The sequence below is a fragment of the Corapipo altera genome, unplaced genomic scaffold (assembly GCF_003945725.1).
Source record: "Corapipo altera isolate COAL_440 unplaced genomic scaffold, ASM394572v1 1, whole genome shotgun sequence".
Lineage (NCBI taxonomy): Eukaryota > Metazoa > Chordata > Aves > Passeriformes > Pipridae > Corapipo > Corapipo altera.
The window spans coordinates 32,479,399-32,499,296 of NW_020884873.1; the positions used below are offsets into that span (position 1 = coordinate 32,479,399).

At 40.6% G+C, this 19,898-nt stretch overlaps 1 protein-coding gene and 1 long non-coding RNA gene across 8 annotated transcripts in view; one reads left to right on the top strand and one right to left on the bottom strand.

The window, feature by feature from the left end:
- Nucleotides 1-2,814: 2,814 nt before the first annotated feature.
- On the bottom strand, nucleotides 2,815-17,129 carry MDM2 (MDM2 proto-oncogene). Of its 6 annotated transcripts, none has more exons than XM_027655261.1 (11): nucleotides 17,043-17,129; nucleotides 16,462-16,534; nucleotides 13,699-13,773; nucleotides 13,226-13,359; nucleotides 13,018-13,067; nucleotides 11,691-11,758; nucleotides 11,447-11,540; nucleotides 9,029-9,189; nucleotides 7,883-8,041; nucleotides 6,548-6,625; nucleotides 2,815-5,113 (listed from the first exon to the last, which is right to left on the bottom strand). In XM_027655261.1, the coding sequence occupies exons 2-11, from the start codon at nucleotides 16,528-16,530 to the stop codon at nucleotides 4,544-4,546; spliced, it is 1,458 nt and encodes a 485-aa protein (XP_027511062.1). In that variant the 5' UTR covers nucleotides 16,531-16,534; nucleotides 17,043-17,129; the 3' UTR covers nucleotides 2,815-4,543. The 6 variants fall into 6 exon arrangements, with proteins under 6 accessions (XP_027511062.1, XP_027511046.1, XP_027511034.1 ...); XM_027655245.1 differs by lacking the exon at nucleotides 17,043-17,129 and adding an exon at nucleotides 16,626-16,839 and having other exon boundaries at nucleotides 9,029-9,186; nucleotides 16,462-16,540; XM_027655233.1 differs by lacking the exon at nucleotides 17,043-17,129 and adding an exon at nucleotides 16,626-16,838 and having other exon boundaries at nucleotides 16,462-16,540.
- A 30-nt stretch (nucleotides 17,130-17,159) lies between these two features.
- Nucleotides 17,160-19,898, top strand: part of LOC113952823 — an 11,226-nt gene continuing 8,487 nt past the window's right edge. Inside the window, exon 1 of one of the 2 annotated variants that reach the window (XR_003529665.1) lies at nucleotides 17,160-17,357. This is a non-coding gene — a long non-coding RNA (uncharacterized LOC113952823). The remainder of the gene's footprint in view (nucleotides 17,358-19,898) is intronic. The other variant, XR_003529664.1, reaches the window with a different exon arrangement.

Below are 19,898 nucleotides of genomic sequence, written 5' to 3' on the forward strand. Positions count from 1 at the left end.
CTTGAAAGCGTGTTCATCTAGGAGTAGTGGCAAAATTGCATAGTTATTTCAATTCACTGTGAACTACTCTGTTTAATAGTCATTCCAGCTATATGTAGTCAGACAACAAAGACTCTGGTTTTAGAAAAGCTATTGGTATTTTAGATGTTAAGTAATCATCATGTAGACAGCCAATAATTTGGCTCACAACCAAGAACTGTCCTTTAAAATCAGGCCGTTAAGCTAAAGTAACATTTACTCAAAAGGTGAGACACCACCTTTTTAAGAATCACTGACAAATTTTACATGTAGAATATAGATACAGATACACTAGAGAGGCATTCACTTGAAGCTTTCAGTGCATCTGTGCTACAAATAAAAAAAAGCACACACTTTAGTTAAAAGCAACATTTTTTCACATTCACTAACTGCAAGTTTTTCAAAGACACCTTAAGCCTCAGTTTTGTTTTGCTTGTGCAACCTTTAAACAACAACTCAAGATAAGCCTTTGACTCAGGTATGGAGTGCCACACTGTTAGAACAGATGTAATGCTTTTCACCAATTAAAAGTTTGAAGCACTTTTACCCTTTCTAAATCAACCTGCTGATGGGAGTGGCACAGCACAGCATGGCACACATGGCACACATTTCTGCCATGTGCTCCTTAGGAACACTAACACAAGACTAAGGGGTGCTGCTCAACAAAGAGCATCACCTTGCAGTGTGAATGTTCAATACAATCACCCACCCAGCTACTTCGGTTTCAGCCTTAAGTACCCCTCACTTTGCACTTCACTTCCTTGGGTCAAGAATTGAATTTCAATACTAATAAATAAGTACATACAATAAGTAGGTTTATCGTACTTTATAAAAAAGAATAAATGAGAGTTCTTGCACCATTTATACTTTACTGTTGTCTATCTGAAGGAAGATAGACAATGGGCAAGAAGGAAGAGATTAAGACAATTACTGAAAATTGTGTAGTTGCATCCTGTCAGCATCTGTCTGGCCTTCCCTGCAACCTTCCTGGTCAAATGTCAAAAAGCAAAAGCCATTACCACCCATTGCAAATTAACCTTGAAATCTCTCATCGCTGTCCTGCATCTTCCAGACCATCACCCCTGATGTTACCAGCACCAGAAGCAGCCAGTCAGCTCCTTGGCTGTACTCAGGGATACAAAAGCATTCCAAAGGAAAACAAACACCACCAAAATATTCTCACTGTGCTCATGTTGCACCAGCTTCATCTCTAATAAATGTTCAAGTGCAACGCAGAAGTTGTTTTAAGGGACGGAAAAAAGGAAACAAAGCCATAAATCTTTCTGTGCCCTTCTTAAATCTGAATATAATCCGAATATTTCTCTGTATTTTAATGCTACATTTCTTAAATATTTTTTCTTGTTATTTACTTAAGTAAGCATATTTATATGACTACACATATGCCAGTAGGCTAATTCAATAAATTAGAGCTCAAAACATTAACTGTGAGCACAAGAATATTTACAAATGGCAATAAATTAAAGATCAAAATGTGTGCGATATTAAATAAGGATCTCAAACACCAAGTAACAATAACTATCAACAACAACTTTTGTACCAAAATTTTGCTGACTTTTGTGCCTCTGCCCAAGGCCAGCAATGTTGCTTACAGGCCAGAATGAACAGGGTGGTGGCTGCTCGTGCCCACGCGATGAGGGGGAGGCAGAGCCAAAGGCTCCAGCGCGGGGTCAGGGCCACAGCACTGGGGTCCTGTGTCACGTACACACCCCCTGGGCCCCAGGCCCCGCTTGGAACTGGAACAGACACCAACTCTCATCATTCCCCGATTTGTAAGGTGTGCACCCAAACCAAGCAAATTCTAGTTGTACTAGAGGTCATTAAGAATAATATTAAGCCAGAAAAATCTAACCCGAAGCAAAAAGATTTGACACAGTGATTTGCAGATGCAGAAATCAAAATTCCACATTTCCTCACCATTGTATGGATTGGAGGGTATTTCCAGGGCTATTCTAAAATTTTAAAGCATAAAAGGGAAAATTCATTATGCTGTATGGTCTCAGTCTATCTTTTACCAAAACAGAAAGTGTTACTGGGAAATTGCTTTAGAAGAATAAACCTAAAGGTGAGTGATTGTGAACAGCAAGGATCACCACTCTGGCCATACCTCCCTTTCTGAGATGAAATTTTTTTTTTAAGTATGGAGATCACTTAAGGAGATTGATTGTAATAGAATAACAAGAGTGGGATGGTACAATTTGTCCCAGTAGGAACGGGGTAAGGGCAGCTGCTCCCCCTGCATGGCAGTTACACAGCCATGGTAGTGACTGCAGAGAAGGGATCATGCTGAAAAACCTTAGACATGGGAGACAGTGTAATGGACAAAGCTTTTTATAGATGAGGCTTTTAATGTACAGTCCCCGTGTTATCGAGCCTTCTGCATATATGTCTACAGTTTTCTCTCAGCTGCAGATCCCTGACCACAACAAGACCACTGTTTGGTCTCACCTGCAGATGCAGTGAAGAGCCTCTGAAAGCCTCAATGCAGCTAAATAAATAAAATCAAAAATGAAGAAAAATTATTAGGAAGTGTAAATTAAGGCAGGTAGCCCTCTATTAGCATCCCTGCTTGAAAAAATTAAATATCTACCCGAAGGCCTTCTCCATCTCAGGCTGAAGGATTATCAAATCCCATAAAACCCATGAAGGGTTTCTGCTGACCAAAAATCTTCCAAGAACTTCCAGATACCTGCTGTTGCTTTACAAATTGCAGGGGGCAAGAAACTTGCAATTAAGAATTTGACAAAATGTATACACCTGGGGTTTGTATTTGTTTAGTTAAAATGAATTGCTAGAACTTCAGACACACCAGGATCTTTTAGTGGTATTTAAAAAAAAAAACAAAACAGCTCAAATGTACGAACAAAATGTGACTGATCCCAATAATTCAGACTTTACCTATGAAGGTATTTCTCTGCAGGCAAGTCACAACCAGGGATTTACCAAGTCTCTCCTGTACATCTCCTTTTCCTAGGCACTTCAGGCATTACCTGGACGTAATGATAGCAGTAAAAGTCTTTGTGCCAGCACATAGGCATCAGCAATTTTATACTGGTGGTGTTGGAAAGCTGCTGAACCTTGGCCTGCAGGATAGTAACACAATGCAATTTATTCATTTAGGCTACATCTCCATTCTTGGAACTCCCCTGACTGCTTATTTGCCATTCCCTGTTAGGCAGATGATTAGCAACTACCTGTAAAAATAAAAGGTGCTAAAATCATACAGTTCCTTTTGTAATCTAGTTTTCCAAAGGAATAAATATCACTCACTGGTACAGAAACTCTCCATGTGAAATACAGCTGAGTGATTTTTACCGTATCCCACAGGAAGATACCAGAGCTTACACAAGCTCCAGAGAACTATCCTGAACACCCCTCAGAACCCAGTCAGTCAGCAGACCCCTTGAGAACAGAACTGGTAAGTTTCACCAAGTTTTTGACAAAGTACAGTGAAGGGACAAGAACTAAAAGCAGTAAAGGACAGGTCCAATGAGACCAATTTTGAGTTCACCAAACACCCCACAATGGATTTTCAGAATTCTTGTGATACAGAAAAGAACAGTTTGACTTGGAAAGACTACCGAATTTAAGGAATGTCTATGTGATCTAGAACTGCACAGCTTATTTGTTTCTGCAGATGAAGATGGAATTTTTTTCTATTTTTATTCCAGTCAATGTTCTGCTGAAGTCAAAAACAACTGCAGAGAATTATTCCCCTAATATTGCCTGATGAGACTCCTCCTTCATTTATCTTGCCTGTTCAAGTCTTCTCTCATGCTGCTAAATTAATAATAACAAGCATACTCAGGATAGTACAGACCTCCAAACTCACAAAGCATTGAAAATGTCAGTTTCTTAAGACATTTAAGAGAGAACTGTATGACTGAACTTGGAACAATGACTTCTTAGGGGGACACACAGCCCTGAAGTTTACAATGCACACTATAAAAATAAAAGACATACAATACCCTTCTCTTTTTCCAAAGCCTTAAATTAATTTGTATCACATTTTTCTCCACTTCCTGGTAATATCTCCCCCATAATTTGCCTACTTGGAGGAATTTAAGACAAGACTATTTATTTTATTGACTTATTCAGTATGGTCTGATTGAGCCTGGTGTCTTCACCAGGCAACAAATACTGAAACCTGGAGAATCTTCTACCTTCTTAACTCGCATAAGTGAATGCTTCAACATGTGTCTCCTCTCACAGTCATTGAACTGGGGTTTTTAATATGTGTATTTAATCCAGTAAAAGAAACGTCACTAACTTGCATGGAACATTAAACACCTGGAGAGGGAGGTGATTTACAGGACTTGGTTATTTCTACTGACAAGGATTGAAAATCTCCAAGTTGACTTACGACTACTGGGCAAACCTCTGAACAACGCCAGTGCATTTATGTCAGCAATTATTTTTCATACCAAATGTAAAGAGACCCAAAATACTAATTTTCCAATAAGCATACAAAAATAGTTTCTCTTGCAGCTTTCCAGTCAACATCCACCTACTCAAAATAAGTTAGTACAATCATTTGTATGGGTTGCCTGCACACTGGGCAGGGTTTGTTCCTCTTCTTAAGCTTTTTTGCGCACGCGAAACATGACATGAGGTGTCCCGTTTTGCCGTGTACTATGCAGCCATTTTTAGGTCTGCTCTGACATATGACACAGGGCTCTATGCTGGTAACAGGCAGACTGGATTCCGGGTTTTCCTCTTTGTCTTGCATTTCTCTCTTCTCAGGTTCCTTATAGTCCTCCTGACTGCTACAGAACATGTTGCTTGATGTTGATGGCTGGGAATAATCTTCACTTTCCTGGGACTCGGAAATTTGTACTGCTTTCTCCTCATTCTCATCCACAGCTGGTTCTTTATCTTCAGTCATTTTTGTTTTCTTGCAGTCAGGAACATCAAAACCTTCTTCAGACTCTGCAGGGAAGGAACCTTCTGATTTGCTCTTTTCCAATTTCTCACTCTTTTCATCTGGAAGCCAATCCTCGCGTAGGGCCCAGCATCTGTGGCAATGTCGTGGAAGTGGAGGATTCATTTTGCTACATTGAGGACACTTCCAAAAATCCTTTAGTGAATTAAAGATTGGAACAGCTTAAGCTACTTGGAACACTTACAACTGAAGTATACAGAGATTGTAAACAATTTACTACTGTCAAAATAATAATTATGTTGAGCTATTGACTTGTTTATAATTTTAAAATGCCATTCAGTGTTTTGGCCCCATTTTACAGTTCTAGACTACAATAGTTCTTATTTTAAAACAACTCTGATTTTCTTTCTTTTTGCAGTAGGTTTGTGACTAGAACAATAACGATTTATTATTTCTTATGCAAAACTGCAGAAGCCAGACCACAAAAATCTTCAGAGAACCTCACAAAAAACTTCTAATAAAATGGTCAACTTCTAATAAAATGGTTCCTCTTCTTTTTGAGAATGGACTTTTTAAATGGGAACTACTCAGGACTGAAGGGACCTTTCACCTGTAGGATGCTAAGCTGTTGGTGTGCAAAATGGCCAGATGAGGGCACTCTGACACAGAGGTACAAGAGAAAACTAGAGCCAATTAAAAAAAAAAAAGTGAAAAAAGTGGTGGGGGGGAAAAAAATCTTGCATCACCATCTCAGTGGATACTCTGTAGGCTACACTGAAAATAAGCCACTATATCTTGTTAAAAATACATTTAATTCTTAGAAGTAATGCAAGCCTAGGGGGAATCAAAACATAAAAACCACCCAAAAATTATTTAGAGGAGTCCTGAATAACATCAGTAACATCAAAAGCTTAAAAGAGCTAATCTAAATCCTAAAAATAACATACAGGCCTCTTTTACCACACACAAGTACTGCTATGTTTTCAGAAGGTGGCCGGCCCTGTTTTTCACAAACAGAATAATGTCCCTCAGTCCTACAGACCATTAAGGGACTGGAACACTTCAGACAGTTCTGGAAAACAACTTTATTTAAGGTTTAACTGTGAAAAACAAATATAAATGAGGTACCCTGCATTTTAATTCTACTGTGTGCTTCAAGACCCTAAATTCTTCCCACACTTCAAAAACGGTCTCACAGAATTTAGAAAAAGCCTCTCTTAATTTTATATTACTGTTCTGAAAAAAGGTTTGCCTTCACATCTGTATGTCAGAGATAACTTCATTCAGGACGGACAATAAAACTAGGTATTCTGATTTATAGGAAAAGTTTTTAAATGTACATGACCAAGATTTTTTCATTTTGTGCAGAAAGTCAGATTTAGACTTCAAATAATTTCCTTTGAAAATTATTTCCTTTAGGAAGCTTACTAGTTATAAAAAAATCAAGGTTAATAATTACATGTTCAATAATTAAAATATTGTATTGGAACCTTCAAGCATATAAGAAAAAGTCAATTTGATTCTTAAAAAAAAATTCACTGGTAGCAACAGAATTCATCTATACTTCTTGATCTCTATTTTGCCAGTTCACCCAATTTATGATGTTTTACTTGACAAGTTTTTACTCACAGCTAGACAAATTTCTGGATCTCCATCAAATGAATCACCATCACTATCTTCATCCTCGTAAATAGTCAGCTGATAAACCTGGTTTAAATGGGAAAAAAAAATGATGTAACTGTTTTCTGGCATTCAATTAAAAACCCAAAACATTTTTAACCTTATAGATTTTCAGACAGGGAGCTACTGGAGAGTCTCCAGTGATGGACCACTAAGATTATTAAACAGATTAGAGGAGCTCCAGAGGAGCCTGGAGAAGGCTCAGGGCAGGTGGTGTCTTATCAACATATATAAATAGCTGAAAGGAGGGTATAAGAAGAGGGAGACAGGCTCTTTTCAGTGGTGGCCAGCGACAGGAATAGAGGCAACTGGTACAAATTAAAACACAGGAGGTTCCCTCTGAATGTCAGCAGACACTTTTTACTTGTGGGTGACCGAGCACTGGCACAGTTGCCCTGATCATCTCTGAAAGACTCTATCCTTGGAGATATTCAAAACACATCTGGACATGCACCTGGGCAATCAGCTCTGTCTTAGCCAGGGCTGGGGGATAAGATGATCTTCAGAGGCCCCTTCCAACCTCAGTCATTCTGCAATTCTCAAAACTACTGCTGGGAGTAGCGGCACACCCCAATCCTTTCTTTCTCCAAATTACTGTCTTATCTCAGGGTGCAGCTCTGCAGCACTACACTACAAGTCGGTGTACATCAGTACAGTCAGTCCATTCAGCCTCTCAAGTACCACAGTCATGTATGTCCCTGGTATGTCCCTCTGGTACTTACCCAATCTTGCCATGGCTGATTAACCTCTCTAAAGTAACAGAAAACTAACCCAGAAAAAAACCTCCACATAAATTCTCACTTAATTCCTGACGTTCCATATATCTAGATCTCTTGAAAATTATGGTAATCACAGTTTTACTGTCTTCTTGCCTACTAATAAAAATTTCTAAAACTGTAGCTCAGCATCAATATGAAACATTTGTATTCACAGATGCAAATGACTTGGAAGCATCCCTTTGCAAAGAGTTACTAGGTAAGTTTTCATTCAATATCAAGTAATGTCAAAGGTCAACACATACTTCTATAACTAAAAATACAGAAAGACTCAAGTATGCATGCTGCCTTTGACTCCAACAGCTACTGAGTGAAGTTAAACACACAGACTTTTCCTAAATAGCCTGTTTCAGAGCCTGCAGAAAGCCTCAGCACCGTCTGAGTTACTTCCTGGTGCGTGTATAATGGTGACCCAACTGCACTGACATGTAGTTTGATTTAACGAGCAAATTTTCCTCTCACCAACCTCCCAAGGTCAAAAAACCCCCCAAGCAAAATAAATATGTACCTCATCATCTTCATCTGTGAGCTCCTGCCCTTCTTCATTATAAGGGCTATAATCTTCTGAATAAATGGACTCAACTTCAAACTCTACACTGAACTGGTCTGAAACAGAACTGCGGTCAAACCAATCAGAGTTTTCGCTTAATGAACTAGCATCGAGATCCTGGAAGAAAAGAGAAAGTACATATTCAACCTCACCGGTCTGTATACATAACCAGTACTGTTAAAGCAGCTCTTAAGATAAAACTGTGTTACTCAGTTTAGTTAGCTATGGAAGAAATAAGACCAGCGACTGTTAGACAGTACATCTTCTATGAGATAAATTACAGGTAGGTAAAAATAAAGCTAGATCTGAAAGCCTTTTGTTGACTCTGTAATAAGAGGCTGCAGTCAGCCTATAGCCAGCTTGAAGACTGCAGTTACTGTTTCACATAGGCTCTCCTAAAAAGTGAAAAAACAGATACAGGAAGATGCTGTCTTTTGGCTGCATGTCATTAAATTCTCTGTTCTCATCAACTCTGCTAACCTTTTAATTTGAGACTGTGGCTAAACAGTCTTCCTATAAAATAGGAAGACTGAAGATACGGTATTAGTTCTGTCAATTCAGAATACAATATGTGACCAGGAATACTGTTAGTTTAGCTCTTCACAACTTAATCTCATCACAGGTAACTTGCCTTGGTGTTTGTTGAAAACAACAATATGAAACAGTAGAGGCTTGAAAAATGAATACAGTGTATCATCAGCATACATACTACTGAGTACAGTTACCCAGGCTGTACCAGAACTACCAACTAATTCTGAATTATGGAACACCTGTGACTGCTTTTCTTCTCTTAGCAAGTAAGAAACACTTACTTTAAAACACAAAATATATCTGACAGTTTTTTCAACGCTGTGTAAGGGTCTTGGTTTTAAAGAAAACTCAAAGTTAATATTTAAAAAAATTTCCCTTCAGCTTTGTCAGCAGATCTATGAAAGACCCCACCCACACACTATCTTTTCTTTCATCCTCTTTTCCTTCCTCTGACACCACTGGAGGCACTGCTGCTTTTAATTAAGATCTTGATGTTTTCAGATGCATATTTGCACTTGTGGCATCTGCAAAATTTGTACCATAAAGATATTTTATATTTATACTTTGACTTACGGGAATGGAAAGAGAATCTGTTGAATCACTGCTATTGCTTCTTTCATGGCACAGACCACTGACTACACACCATGAGAGACTTTCATCAAACGTCAACGAAATGCTGTCTGACTTGTGTCGCTTTCTTCTGTCACTATGCAGACCATCTGAAGAATTTTCTTCTGGGCATATTCAAGAATTTTTATTACTCCAAAAACATCTATGCAATGTGCAGTTTCGAATATTCTTAACGGAATTTAAAATATAATTTACTTATAAAGAAATCTAATAAGATAACTCAGTATTATTTCTTGAGGAAAAAAGTAAAGACACCAAAACTTATTCAAAAAGACACAATAACACTGATAAACATGTAAAGTGTGAAACATTCCTGAAGCCAGTATTTCAGGGGCTGGGTTTCCCCACTTGCCCCATCAGTACAGCTTGAGAATAGCAGTATCCACATGCAGGAAATAAAATGATCACAAATTTGGAAGAATTTTTACTCCACGCATGACACATTATACCCCTCCTAATTTTATGAAATAGATCTTAATTGTCCTTGCTCCCTCTACAGTCAGTAGACAGAAGGGCACTTTCAGAGAGCTTCTGAGTCCATCCCAGAATTTGTAGGGAGACAGAGCAACTAGCTCCCAGGTCACATGCACACAGAATTCCTTGTGCTAAGCAAGGTAAGTTCAGGTTCAAGTTTCAGACACCCGAACAAATTTACCAGTGATTAGTTCCACTATATGTAATTGTACTCACTCAACAAGATTTTTGCAACAAACTGTTATAACTTTCAACTCACACTAGCAAAAAAATCTTCAAGATATACTATGTAAAAATTGAACTCTGAGAGCATTGCTTTATGCTGTGCCTATTAAGTATGCTTGGTTTGAAGGCAAAAAGACAATGCTTTTTAAATACATCACATTTTGAAACAACCACCAGAAGCAGCATAAGGAGTTGGAGTGCAGCATTTTAGGGATAGGTAAGTCAAAATTCAGTTCCACTGACTTTTAGAGTGTTTGGTAAGAAACAATTTTATTAAAAAAGGTACTGTAAAATCAGTATATAAGTGCAGTGGAGTGAAAACCCCCCAAGATGCCTGAAAACTTGGTTTAACAGACTTCGGTATGAGCCTGTTGCCCCGCCACAGGTGCCTTTTGCACCCACCCTCTATTGCCCAGCCTCTCCCTTGCCTTGCAAAACAGACTGTGACAATCCATGAGTCTTCAAGTCTTGAATCTTTCATTGTAAAAGAAAAGAGAACAAAACACTTGTACATACTTTGAGACTTCTCTTACTTTCCCTTGGTGCTTCTTGGCTCAGCCCCTCTCTTTTCTTTTTTCCGCCCTGAGAGCCCCACCAAACTTGGAGCCCCCAGGCCCAAGGGTTGCTCCTGTCCATCCTTGTCCTCATTTAGTTGCCATGGCTCCATGCCGTACTGATACTGTATCACCACAAGGTTTCTATACACTATATAAGGGGCTCCAAAGGAGCCACTACTATCCCAATTTAACAAGAATAGTGGTTTAAAAGGAAGATTTCCTATAAATTAGAAAAAAAGTGTATATAAAAACACTATATTAAAAGAAGTTTTAAAGTTGTAACAAATAAACGGATGCAAAGACAAGAGTTAATAAACAGACCTACAATAAGTAAGCACAACACAGCACCTCACGTGCTCTGGGTCATGCCTAAATATTACAGGTTGTGCTGTTTAACTGAGGCTTTCCATCCTTTCACTAGTTTTAGTTACAACATTAAAACGATCTTTTAATTTAGTGCAAACCGCTCAGCAACGCAGCACAGTTTTTGGACTGACTGACATAACAGTGGCCTACAAGGAACACAAAAAATACTACTCAAAAGCTGAGGAACTGAAAAAATGTTCCCAAGCAACTGAAGATGTTCTATGCAGTGACAGAAGGTTATCACTGCCCAGATAATTACTACCACCAAGTCATGAAGTAAGATAAGTGATGGAACAAACTAATCTAAGAAATTAGTATTTAAGTAGAACTGTAGAGAACACTTCCACTGAGAAACTTATTCAGGTTTATGCTGACTGGCTTGTTATTGCTAATTATAAAAAGAAACATTTCATATTTTGAAAATGTATTTGCCAGTGATTATTGAATAACCACAGCAAAGACAAAAAGGAGGCAAATATGATGTTCAAGTCACCAGACGTTTTAATAAGTGCTTAATGAACAATCAGTTACCTAAACATATCCAAAGTCACTGTAACATGACACTGGAGCGATGCAAGGAATCGTGTTTTTATTTTGAGGCTGAACATTTTGGTTTAGATAAGCAGAGAAACATGAATACTATCTGTCAGCACCTTTCCAGTCATCAAGGCAACAGAATGTACTTTTCCCCCTAAGTGTTCATGCTGCTGAAAGCTCTGCACCATAAATCTGCACATACCAGATTCACTGTGTGTCCTCCTCGTAGAAGATGTAGTTGGTCGGGAAGTCACGTTCGATGAAGTCTGCTTCTCTTCTAACTCTTGCATAGACTCCTGATTAACAGAAATAAGGAGTAAGCCTGAGCAGGAATGCAAAGTAAAAGGCTAGAACCAACTAATTACATCTAAACCATTGACACTATCATGCAAACTAAACAGAATTTACAACTCAGAGCATTTATTAAAATAAAATTAAAGTATCACCTTAAGAACATTTTCTTCTTCAAGCTGAGATCCAGCATCATCCTCAGGTGTGCCACCAAGTGTAGAGTCTGAAACCAAACCAAACCAAAACCCGTAAAATAACATAGCAGAAAAAGTTAATTTCAGGCTCAAAAAGTAAATTCTAAATAGAACTTAACCCTCAGACATTTTGGAACAATGGAAAAAACCACACTGCTCCTTTGCCTTTCAGGTGTGTGCAGCACCTTCCCTGTAACATTACTGAAGTGGGAACGTGAGGAGAAAGAAGAAGAAATGTCAACCGCAAAGCAGCTCAGAATTTCATTATAAATGGCTTCAAATGAAGGCTGTGCATGAGCTGTGATTCTGCAGATATGAAAGAATACAGGCAGGAAATGCAATACACTTCTTCCTCTACAAAGTGCTTTCTACTAGCTATCATGTTGTGGGAACACTGAATTAAGAAGACAATTAATAGAAGAAAAAATAGCTGTTGTTGATGGTATATGCTTACTACCAGACAGACCCTGAATTAATAAAGACTCTTAAAAAAAAATTTGAGAGATAAATTTTAGTTTGCAAGCATAACAATAGGGATAATAAAGAGAGCATGTTTCCCATCTTCAGCAGCTGAACTTGCCTTTAGGAAGAATCAGAAACAAAGGGTGTCTTAATAAAGATTTAGAAGCCAATTTACAAAATGGCTTCCATTGTTTGTTCACACTCTGTATGAGGCAAAAATTACAGCTATATTGAGCATTTTTATACTGCAGGACAGATGACTGTATATAACAATTCTCCATTCAAGGAGTGTCTATGCACAGTTACCACAAACCTACTCTTTTAAAGTATACAGACTTTTTAAAACAAGACTCAGTGTAGCTGAGGATGACCAGTTCTAAATACATTCCACATTCAGTTTTGAAAATTAAAACAGAACTTTAACAGAAAAAAATGAACAGCATCTGCCCTGACTTTATTGCTGGCACAAGTTCAAGAAGTTAGTTTTTCATATTAAAACTTTTTATGCTGTTGAGGGCTTTAGCTGTAACAAATACAAGCAAATGACTAAGTTTTCAATTTAGTACTCTTTTTGTTCAGCTCTGATTGTGTTTGTTCTGGTTCTAGTCAACAAAATTACCCAAATGTTGCTCAGAATTTTTTTCTCCCCCAGAAGAAACAGTGTTTGCTTTGAGTCACTATTCATGACTGCTCTGGACAGCAGTGGGTAAAGCCAAATATCTAATAATGGACAGATCACCTTTATCTGATCACTACCTGCAAGATGCATTATATATTTTCCCTACTGCTGTTTCTCAAAACAAAATGGCCTCCTAAACTAGCTTACCTTGTTGATTGATTGCTATCAGATTTCTGGAAATCATCGAATATAGTCTCCTTAAATGGGAATAAAGAAAGAATCGTTGCAAGTTAGCTACATGGAATCATAGAAGAGAGCTTACCATCTTCAAAGATGCAAAGAGTTTAAAAAGGCCATACGCATTGTGTTCTTCATTATTTCCCAACCAGACTCTCAGAAAAGAATCTCATTTTACCTGTGTTCTTTTACTGAAAAGCTTGTTACTCCAAATAAATCCCCCAGGAGATCATTTGCACAGTGTACAATATGCTGCTGTTTTTCATCATATAATTGTTTAGACATAATATATTGTCCAATATAGAATATTACCTGTAAAATAAATGAAATACACAGACATTAAAAATCCAGGTTGCTGTTTCAAGATTAAGAGAACAAGCACATTAAATACACTGAAATTTGCTCTTCAAACTCTGAATGCCTTTGAGCTGACAAATTTTCATCTATCATTCCCCAAGAACACTGCTATTCTAATCACCAGAAATTTTTGTTCACATTTTTGAGAAACTAGCTAAAAAACTAGTTACAGCAGGAGAATAAACACAACATCTTGTCTCAATAATTTCTAGATAATACTGCCCCCAGTCACCCAAAACAAAACAATGTATCTGTACTCACTGTAGTCTACCTTTAGTGATTAAAAGTTCTCACCTCCTTCATAGTAAAAGTATCCTTTTTTGCACCAGCTAACTTTAACAACTTCAACAATAGTGGCTTTGGTTTAACCTGTGTGGGCAAGTAGAAAAACAGCACCAATTATCCACCAAAAAAACGTAACTTAAACAGGTTACGTTCCTCCTTCTGTATTAATCTGACATGCAAACACACAACTATATGAAAACAAATCCACGATCAAATTTTTCACTTTGCAAAGTTAAAACTTAAAAAGCAAATAACATGAACAAAATGATACTAAACTTTTCATACACCTTAGCTCAAAGGTACATCTTAGCTCAAACCCATCTTTTGTTGTCTCCTAGTTTCAGCTGGGATAGTTAATTTTCCTCCTAGTAGCTGGTACAGTGCTGTGTTTTTTGATTTAGCAGGAGAATAATGTTGACTACACACTGATGTTTCTGTAGTTGCTAAGTAGCTACACTAAATCAGGGATTTTTCAGTGTCCCGTGCTCTACTAGTGAGAAGGTGCACAAGAAACTGTGTGGGAGCATAGCCAGGAGAGCTGACCTGAACTGGCCAAAGTATGTTCAGCTGACCTGAACATACCACAAAATGTCATGGGGTGAGTTGGTCGGGAGGGACTGATTGATGCTTGGGGATTGGCTGGGCATCAGTAAGCAGGTGATAAGCAACTGTATTGTGCTTCACTTGTTTTTCTCTAATTTTACTACTCTCCTTTTTTTTTATTATTAATATACTTTATTTCAATTATTAAGCTGTTCATATCTCAACCCACAGGTTTTACCTTTTCTTCTGATTCTCTCCCCCATCCTACCACAGGGGGGTGGGGAGCAAGCAGCTCCGTGCTACAGAGTTGCTGGCTGCGCTTAAACCTCAACACCTTGGTAAGCAGAGATTCCTTAATTTGAGCTAATGGATTTGTTTATTAGTTCCAAGTACAGGGCTGGGTCCTGGGGAATTCAGCTTCACTTCTTTAACCATTATAATGACTCCCAAAGGGGAGGGAGGAAGGAAAGCACCTTCATGACTGTCAGGTCTAGAGTACAAGTCATAAAGCAAAACACTGGTCCAGCTCTTTCTGCAACAGTTTCTGGGGTTTTGGTTTTACATTTGCCAACTGGGCTGCTTTATCTGTGAAGACCTTTCGTAGCTGGGACAAGCACACCCTGTCCTCCTCATCATACTTGACTCATGCCTACCTCCACAATGGCCTCCCACCCATCCACTGTGCCAGCAGTTTTAACTGCAGTCAGGCTGTGACAATTTCTGAGGTAGAGGATGGAAAAGTTCAACGACAACAACAAAAAAATCACTTCCCCATACATACACCTTTTTTTTTTTCCTTCTGGCCAGAGCAGTGTCCTGATCTGGTTCACTGCACTGTTCCACACAGCTGTGCCAGCACCAGTGCAGCACACGAGAACCAGACGCAGGGGCTGCCATAACTTCAAAGTGCGTCCCTGTGGAACCACTGTGGAACCAGTGCAGTATATTGCAGGGTTGCCCCTTTAACAATGGCATAACCATTCTAGGAATAGGCTAATATTTAGCTATCCTGATATAGTCCACAAAATAAAATATACAAAAAAAATACTGAATGTAAAAAAAAGAAAATATAGGGAAGTGTGAACAAAATATCACAAGACAAGGAATAAATGCTTAAGGGAAGGGCGGAAGAGGGGAACTTTTCTGCATTTCATTTTAAAGATCTGCTAAAACCAACTTTAAGCGTTAGTTAGTGCATTAACAAGAGATTAGTTGCAAGAATTACATATAATAAAAACAATAATCAAGCTTATGGACAACATTAGATGTCTATTCACCCCTTCCTAAGGGTGGAATTATTTAGAACATGCGGAACATATTACAGTTTCATAAAGAAAGCAAACAGAAACTTATTAAAGCACTACTGACAGCTAAGCATAAGAAGACAGTTTCAGATCTCTGAATCCACAACTAAGCCCATTTCTACTCCCCAGACTTCTCTTCCTGACTCCTACAAGTATGAATTCTTTGGCCTCCCAGATATGACAGCAGACCGTAACATCACAATATGATGACTTACCAAAAAAAAAAGGAAGAAACGAACAAACAAAAAAAATCAACAGTTTTTGCTGTTCTGCTATTTTGCTTTTTTGAAATTCTACTGTAAGTCTACCCTTTTAAGCTTCATCCTTCTACACATGGCAGCCCCATCCAAACATCATTGCACATGTGCTGTTTTTAACTCGTCTTTCAGGTATAACAGCCTTCCATTCTCAGGAAAACTTAAGTACAAAATCAGGGCAGCAGAACTGCCACTGTATCATGGAAACCCTGGACATGTAAAGCCATAAAAATAAATGAAGACTCTTCTTACAACTTGCTTATGAATTCCAATAGAGGAGAAAGTAGAAAACCTTCAGATTATTTCACAAATAGTACAGTTCACACAACGGAGATCTTCCACAACTCTTCAGTTATGATCTGTTAACAACTCCCACCATGAAATACTTACCACGATCAAATCGGATGGTAAGATCCTTTTTATTAAAAGAAAGCAAAACCCATCGTAGATCTCCAGGAAACAGAGTCTAGACCTAAACCGTCACCCTCAACTCTAAACCATGAATAACATTTGCTTCACAATTACAGGATCAGAGACATCACCTTCAAAGCCGGATTTCCTGGTTTTTTTGCAACCAACGCTCGCTGCAAAAAGTGGTTCTTCTAAATTAGCAGCTAAAACTCTGTAAAAAGCATGATAAAACTCGCGCGTCCAACAGAGCTACTGACCAGCGCCTCTTGCTCCGAACGGGTGACAGCGGAGGCATCCGTAAGGGAGGACATCTTCGTATTGCACATTTGCCTGCAATTGAGGGGAGAACCAGCTCAGAACGTGGCACACAGCGACACAACCCGGGCTGGCGGCAGCAGCCACGCCGGCGGAGCCCACTCACCTCGGTGCCCCGCACAGCCCGCGCCGGGCTCCAGCGGCGGCGTCTGGGTCGAGTCGGGCTGGGCCGGGCCTTATATAGCGCTGCCAGCAGGAGGCAAGTCTGGGCTTAGCTCCGCACCGGCCCGGCCCGACATGCCTGAGCATGACCCGGAGCGCCGTCGCCGAGTCACCGCGGGGGGCGAACGGGCGGGAGGGGCCCGGCGCTGACTCACCGCGGCCGCCGAACGCGGGGGGGGAGGGGCCGGCGGGCCACAGGGACAGCGGCGCGGGGAAACAGCGCCGGCCCCGCGCCCCTCGCCCGCCCGGCCCGGCGCCCCCCGCCGCAGCCCCTCCCCCAGCGCCGAGGCCGCCCGAGCGACAAGCGAGAGCCCTCGCCCCACCCCGGCCCCCGAGCGAGCCGCGATCGATCCCCACGCACCGCCAGCCGCGCCCGCTCCGCAGGCCGGCCCGCGGCGGGCGGAGCGCCAGGACCCCGCGGGATCCTGCCCGCAGCCTCTACCGCGGCCCCGCCGCGCCGTGCGCGCCACACGCCGCCATGTTGGCCTCGCGGCCCGCGGGTGTCCCAGCGGCCCCTGACGGGCGGCGCCCGCGCGGAGGCACAACCGCGCCCGGGCCTGGCAGCGACTGCGCTGCGGCCGCTTTGTTCCCAGGGCAGCAAAGGGAAACGCTCCTGCGTTCACTCCTCATAAATTCAGGGACACAGTAGTACAAGTGTTGGTTGCCTGGCCAATAGGTAACCACGCCTTTGGATACTGTTTTGATTTGCAGTGGTCGTTTGTGTCTTCTAAGTTGTTTTGTCACTGATATTTAAGAGATGAAATGAGGAGAAAACTTTACATACAAAGAGAATTGGATGCTGTTGTCCTATATTCTTGTCATCTCTCATTCTATAATTTTGTGTATCTTTTAAATGTAGGGTATTTGGAAGCATGTTACTTTCATAGGGACTTAGTAGTTGCTACACTTCAAGCAGAACTGGTTAGTTTTTAATCTGACTGCCTTTTCTAATTCTCAGGTTTTTTCTTTGTCCATAGTGAAATTTTAAAATTATTTTTGAAGAGTGAAAAGATTTGTTAGAGAACATAAGAGCTGTAGAGAGTGTTTAAAGATACACTAGAGCAGAGGGAGCGTAATGCTAGTTTTCCATGACAACTAACTTGTCCAAACAAGTAGTGGATAACTGCCTGGACTTGTCTGCTGGTCAAATACAGATTCTCAGCAACCATAGCACCTTGTAAAAATTCCAGCAACGGTTTAAATCTAGATATTTGTGTGATGATGGATTTTCAAGATGACTTTGTTATCATTCTAGAGCATAAAGCTCAAGGTCTAGTGAGGGACAGCTGAGAAGCTCCCAGAATTTTGCAAAGCATGCTCACCTCCTGTTAGTACCGGGATTTCAAGGCAAACAGAAATCTATCTGAAGTGGAATGTCCTTCATCAGGCAAAGTCAGATATCTTCTCCTTTCCACCCAGCATCCCAATTCCTGAGATCCTTAGCTAGCTAACTTCATCGGTAGGAGAAAATTCTGTCTACACAAAAATACAAGAGGATGGAATCAAATGGCTACATTCAATTGATATAATACTGAACAGCTGTATTACCAATGCTCAATCTTGTTCTCACGTGGCATGAGACCTATTTAATTCTTATGCAAAATGCATTTTACTGAATGGAAGCAAAACAAATCCAGAGTGTTTACACAGCTATCACATTATTGTTCCTTGTCTTCAGCACATTGCAATTTTGCTAAGGCTGTGTGGAAAATTAAGGAGCTTTTTAAAATTAGGAACAAATTTTCTACAGTCCAAGACTTATCCAACTGGTATCTATGACTTTCTTTTTCCACTTCTCTACCAGTGGGCATCTTGTGACCAATGACTTTCAGATTAAATTGGAATTATTTAAATAATAACTTCCCTTACTGATTCATTAACTGCTAACGATAAGAAAATCCAACGATTTCTGCCTAGAATTTTTATCAGTGTTCAAGGACAATATTCTCTCTTTTCTCCAACTGACTAATCTCAAGTAAGGGGAGGCTGCAGGTAGGTAAAATATGCTGTCTGTGCTTGCTTGGGAAGAGAGTGGGATATTTTCTGACATGCAGTGCTGCAACACTTCTGTTTGCTACTCGTACAGCACATGCTGTGTCATCAACATGCATAATTATTTTCTTGTGCTTGATAATTCAGGACAAGTACTTGAAGGGCGAGTAATAAGCTTGTATAGTTATGAGAGCTGACTTCCTCAATATTTGAAGTTGTAAAAAGAAAAGGAGAAATCACTACAGCAAGGCCCACCTGTGTATTTTACTTACAATGCCACAGAAAATATTTGGAGCCGATGTAGCCCAGCTGCCTTAACTGGAGATAATCACTTTACATTGTGGTTAACTAATGTGACACCCTTTTTAATATAAATTCAGATTCTAACTGTAGACGTTTCACTGTTAAATGCTTGCAAGCTAAATTACTTTCTGAGATGGATCTGGTCTACCTATAGGGTCATATGCCAGAGGAAAGACCCACCCAAGAAGGGTTTCTGTGCTGCAGGGGTGCCCAACTCAAGTGAGTGAATGGACTGTGTTATGGGTTATAAGTTTGGGAGAGGAATTTTTTCCCTTCCCCTGCTTTCCCTGTAAGAGAAAACAGAGGTTGAGGGGGGAAGAGAATTGATTAGTCTCACAAAAGAGCTGGCATTAGCCTTACAAAAGAACTGGCTGACTCGTTTTATGGGCGATTTAGCTACGTTGAGTGGGCCGGAGGCCCGGGGGCCAGGTGGGCTGGTTTGGAGTCGGAGGCAAGGGGGAGGTGGGATTGCTTGCCTCCCGGGGTGCAGAGAGAGGAGGAAGGTTTTTTCTGTCTCTGCTGGACCCATCCAGAGCCCAGTGGAGGAGTCTCGGAGAAGCGATCTCACTGCCCAGCCCAGCTGGATTTCTCGTCCTGCTGGCTTCAACCTGCCTGGATACCCTGCTTCCCGGGAGCTGCTGTGCCTCAACGGGGAGCTTGTTTTGCCCGCGGGGGAGGAGGGGGAGTTTTCTTTGCTGAGACGCCATCGTCTGAGACTGCAGTGAGACCCTACTACCTGGGACAGCGGTGAGTGTACTGTCCGCCTTCCTTTTCGTTCCTACGGAGGCGAGGACCCCCCATCCCCTCCTCGGCTTCCCCGCGCGGCCCGGTACCGCTCCCTCCAGCCCCTCTCCCCGCGGGGTGACTGCCGGAGCCCACAGCGCCCCCTGCCGACCACAACCAGGTACTGCAGGTCCTGCAC

Bases quoted from the DNA above. Each gene is read 5' to 3' on its own strand.
- MDM2 (XM_027655233.1), bottom strand. From the start codon at position 16,768: ATGCTCAGGCATGTCGGGCCGGGCCGGTGCGGAGCTAAGCCCAGACTT. The intron at 8,042-9,028 runs GTAAGTCAAAGT...CTTTTCTTCCAG, and splicing joins CAGATTCTCTTTCCATTCCC to GATCTCGATGCTAGTTCATT. The intron at 5,114-6,547 runs GTGAGTAAAAAC...AATTCACTAAAG, and splicing joins ATCCAGAAATTTGTCTAGCT to GATTTTTGGAAGTGTCCTCA.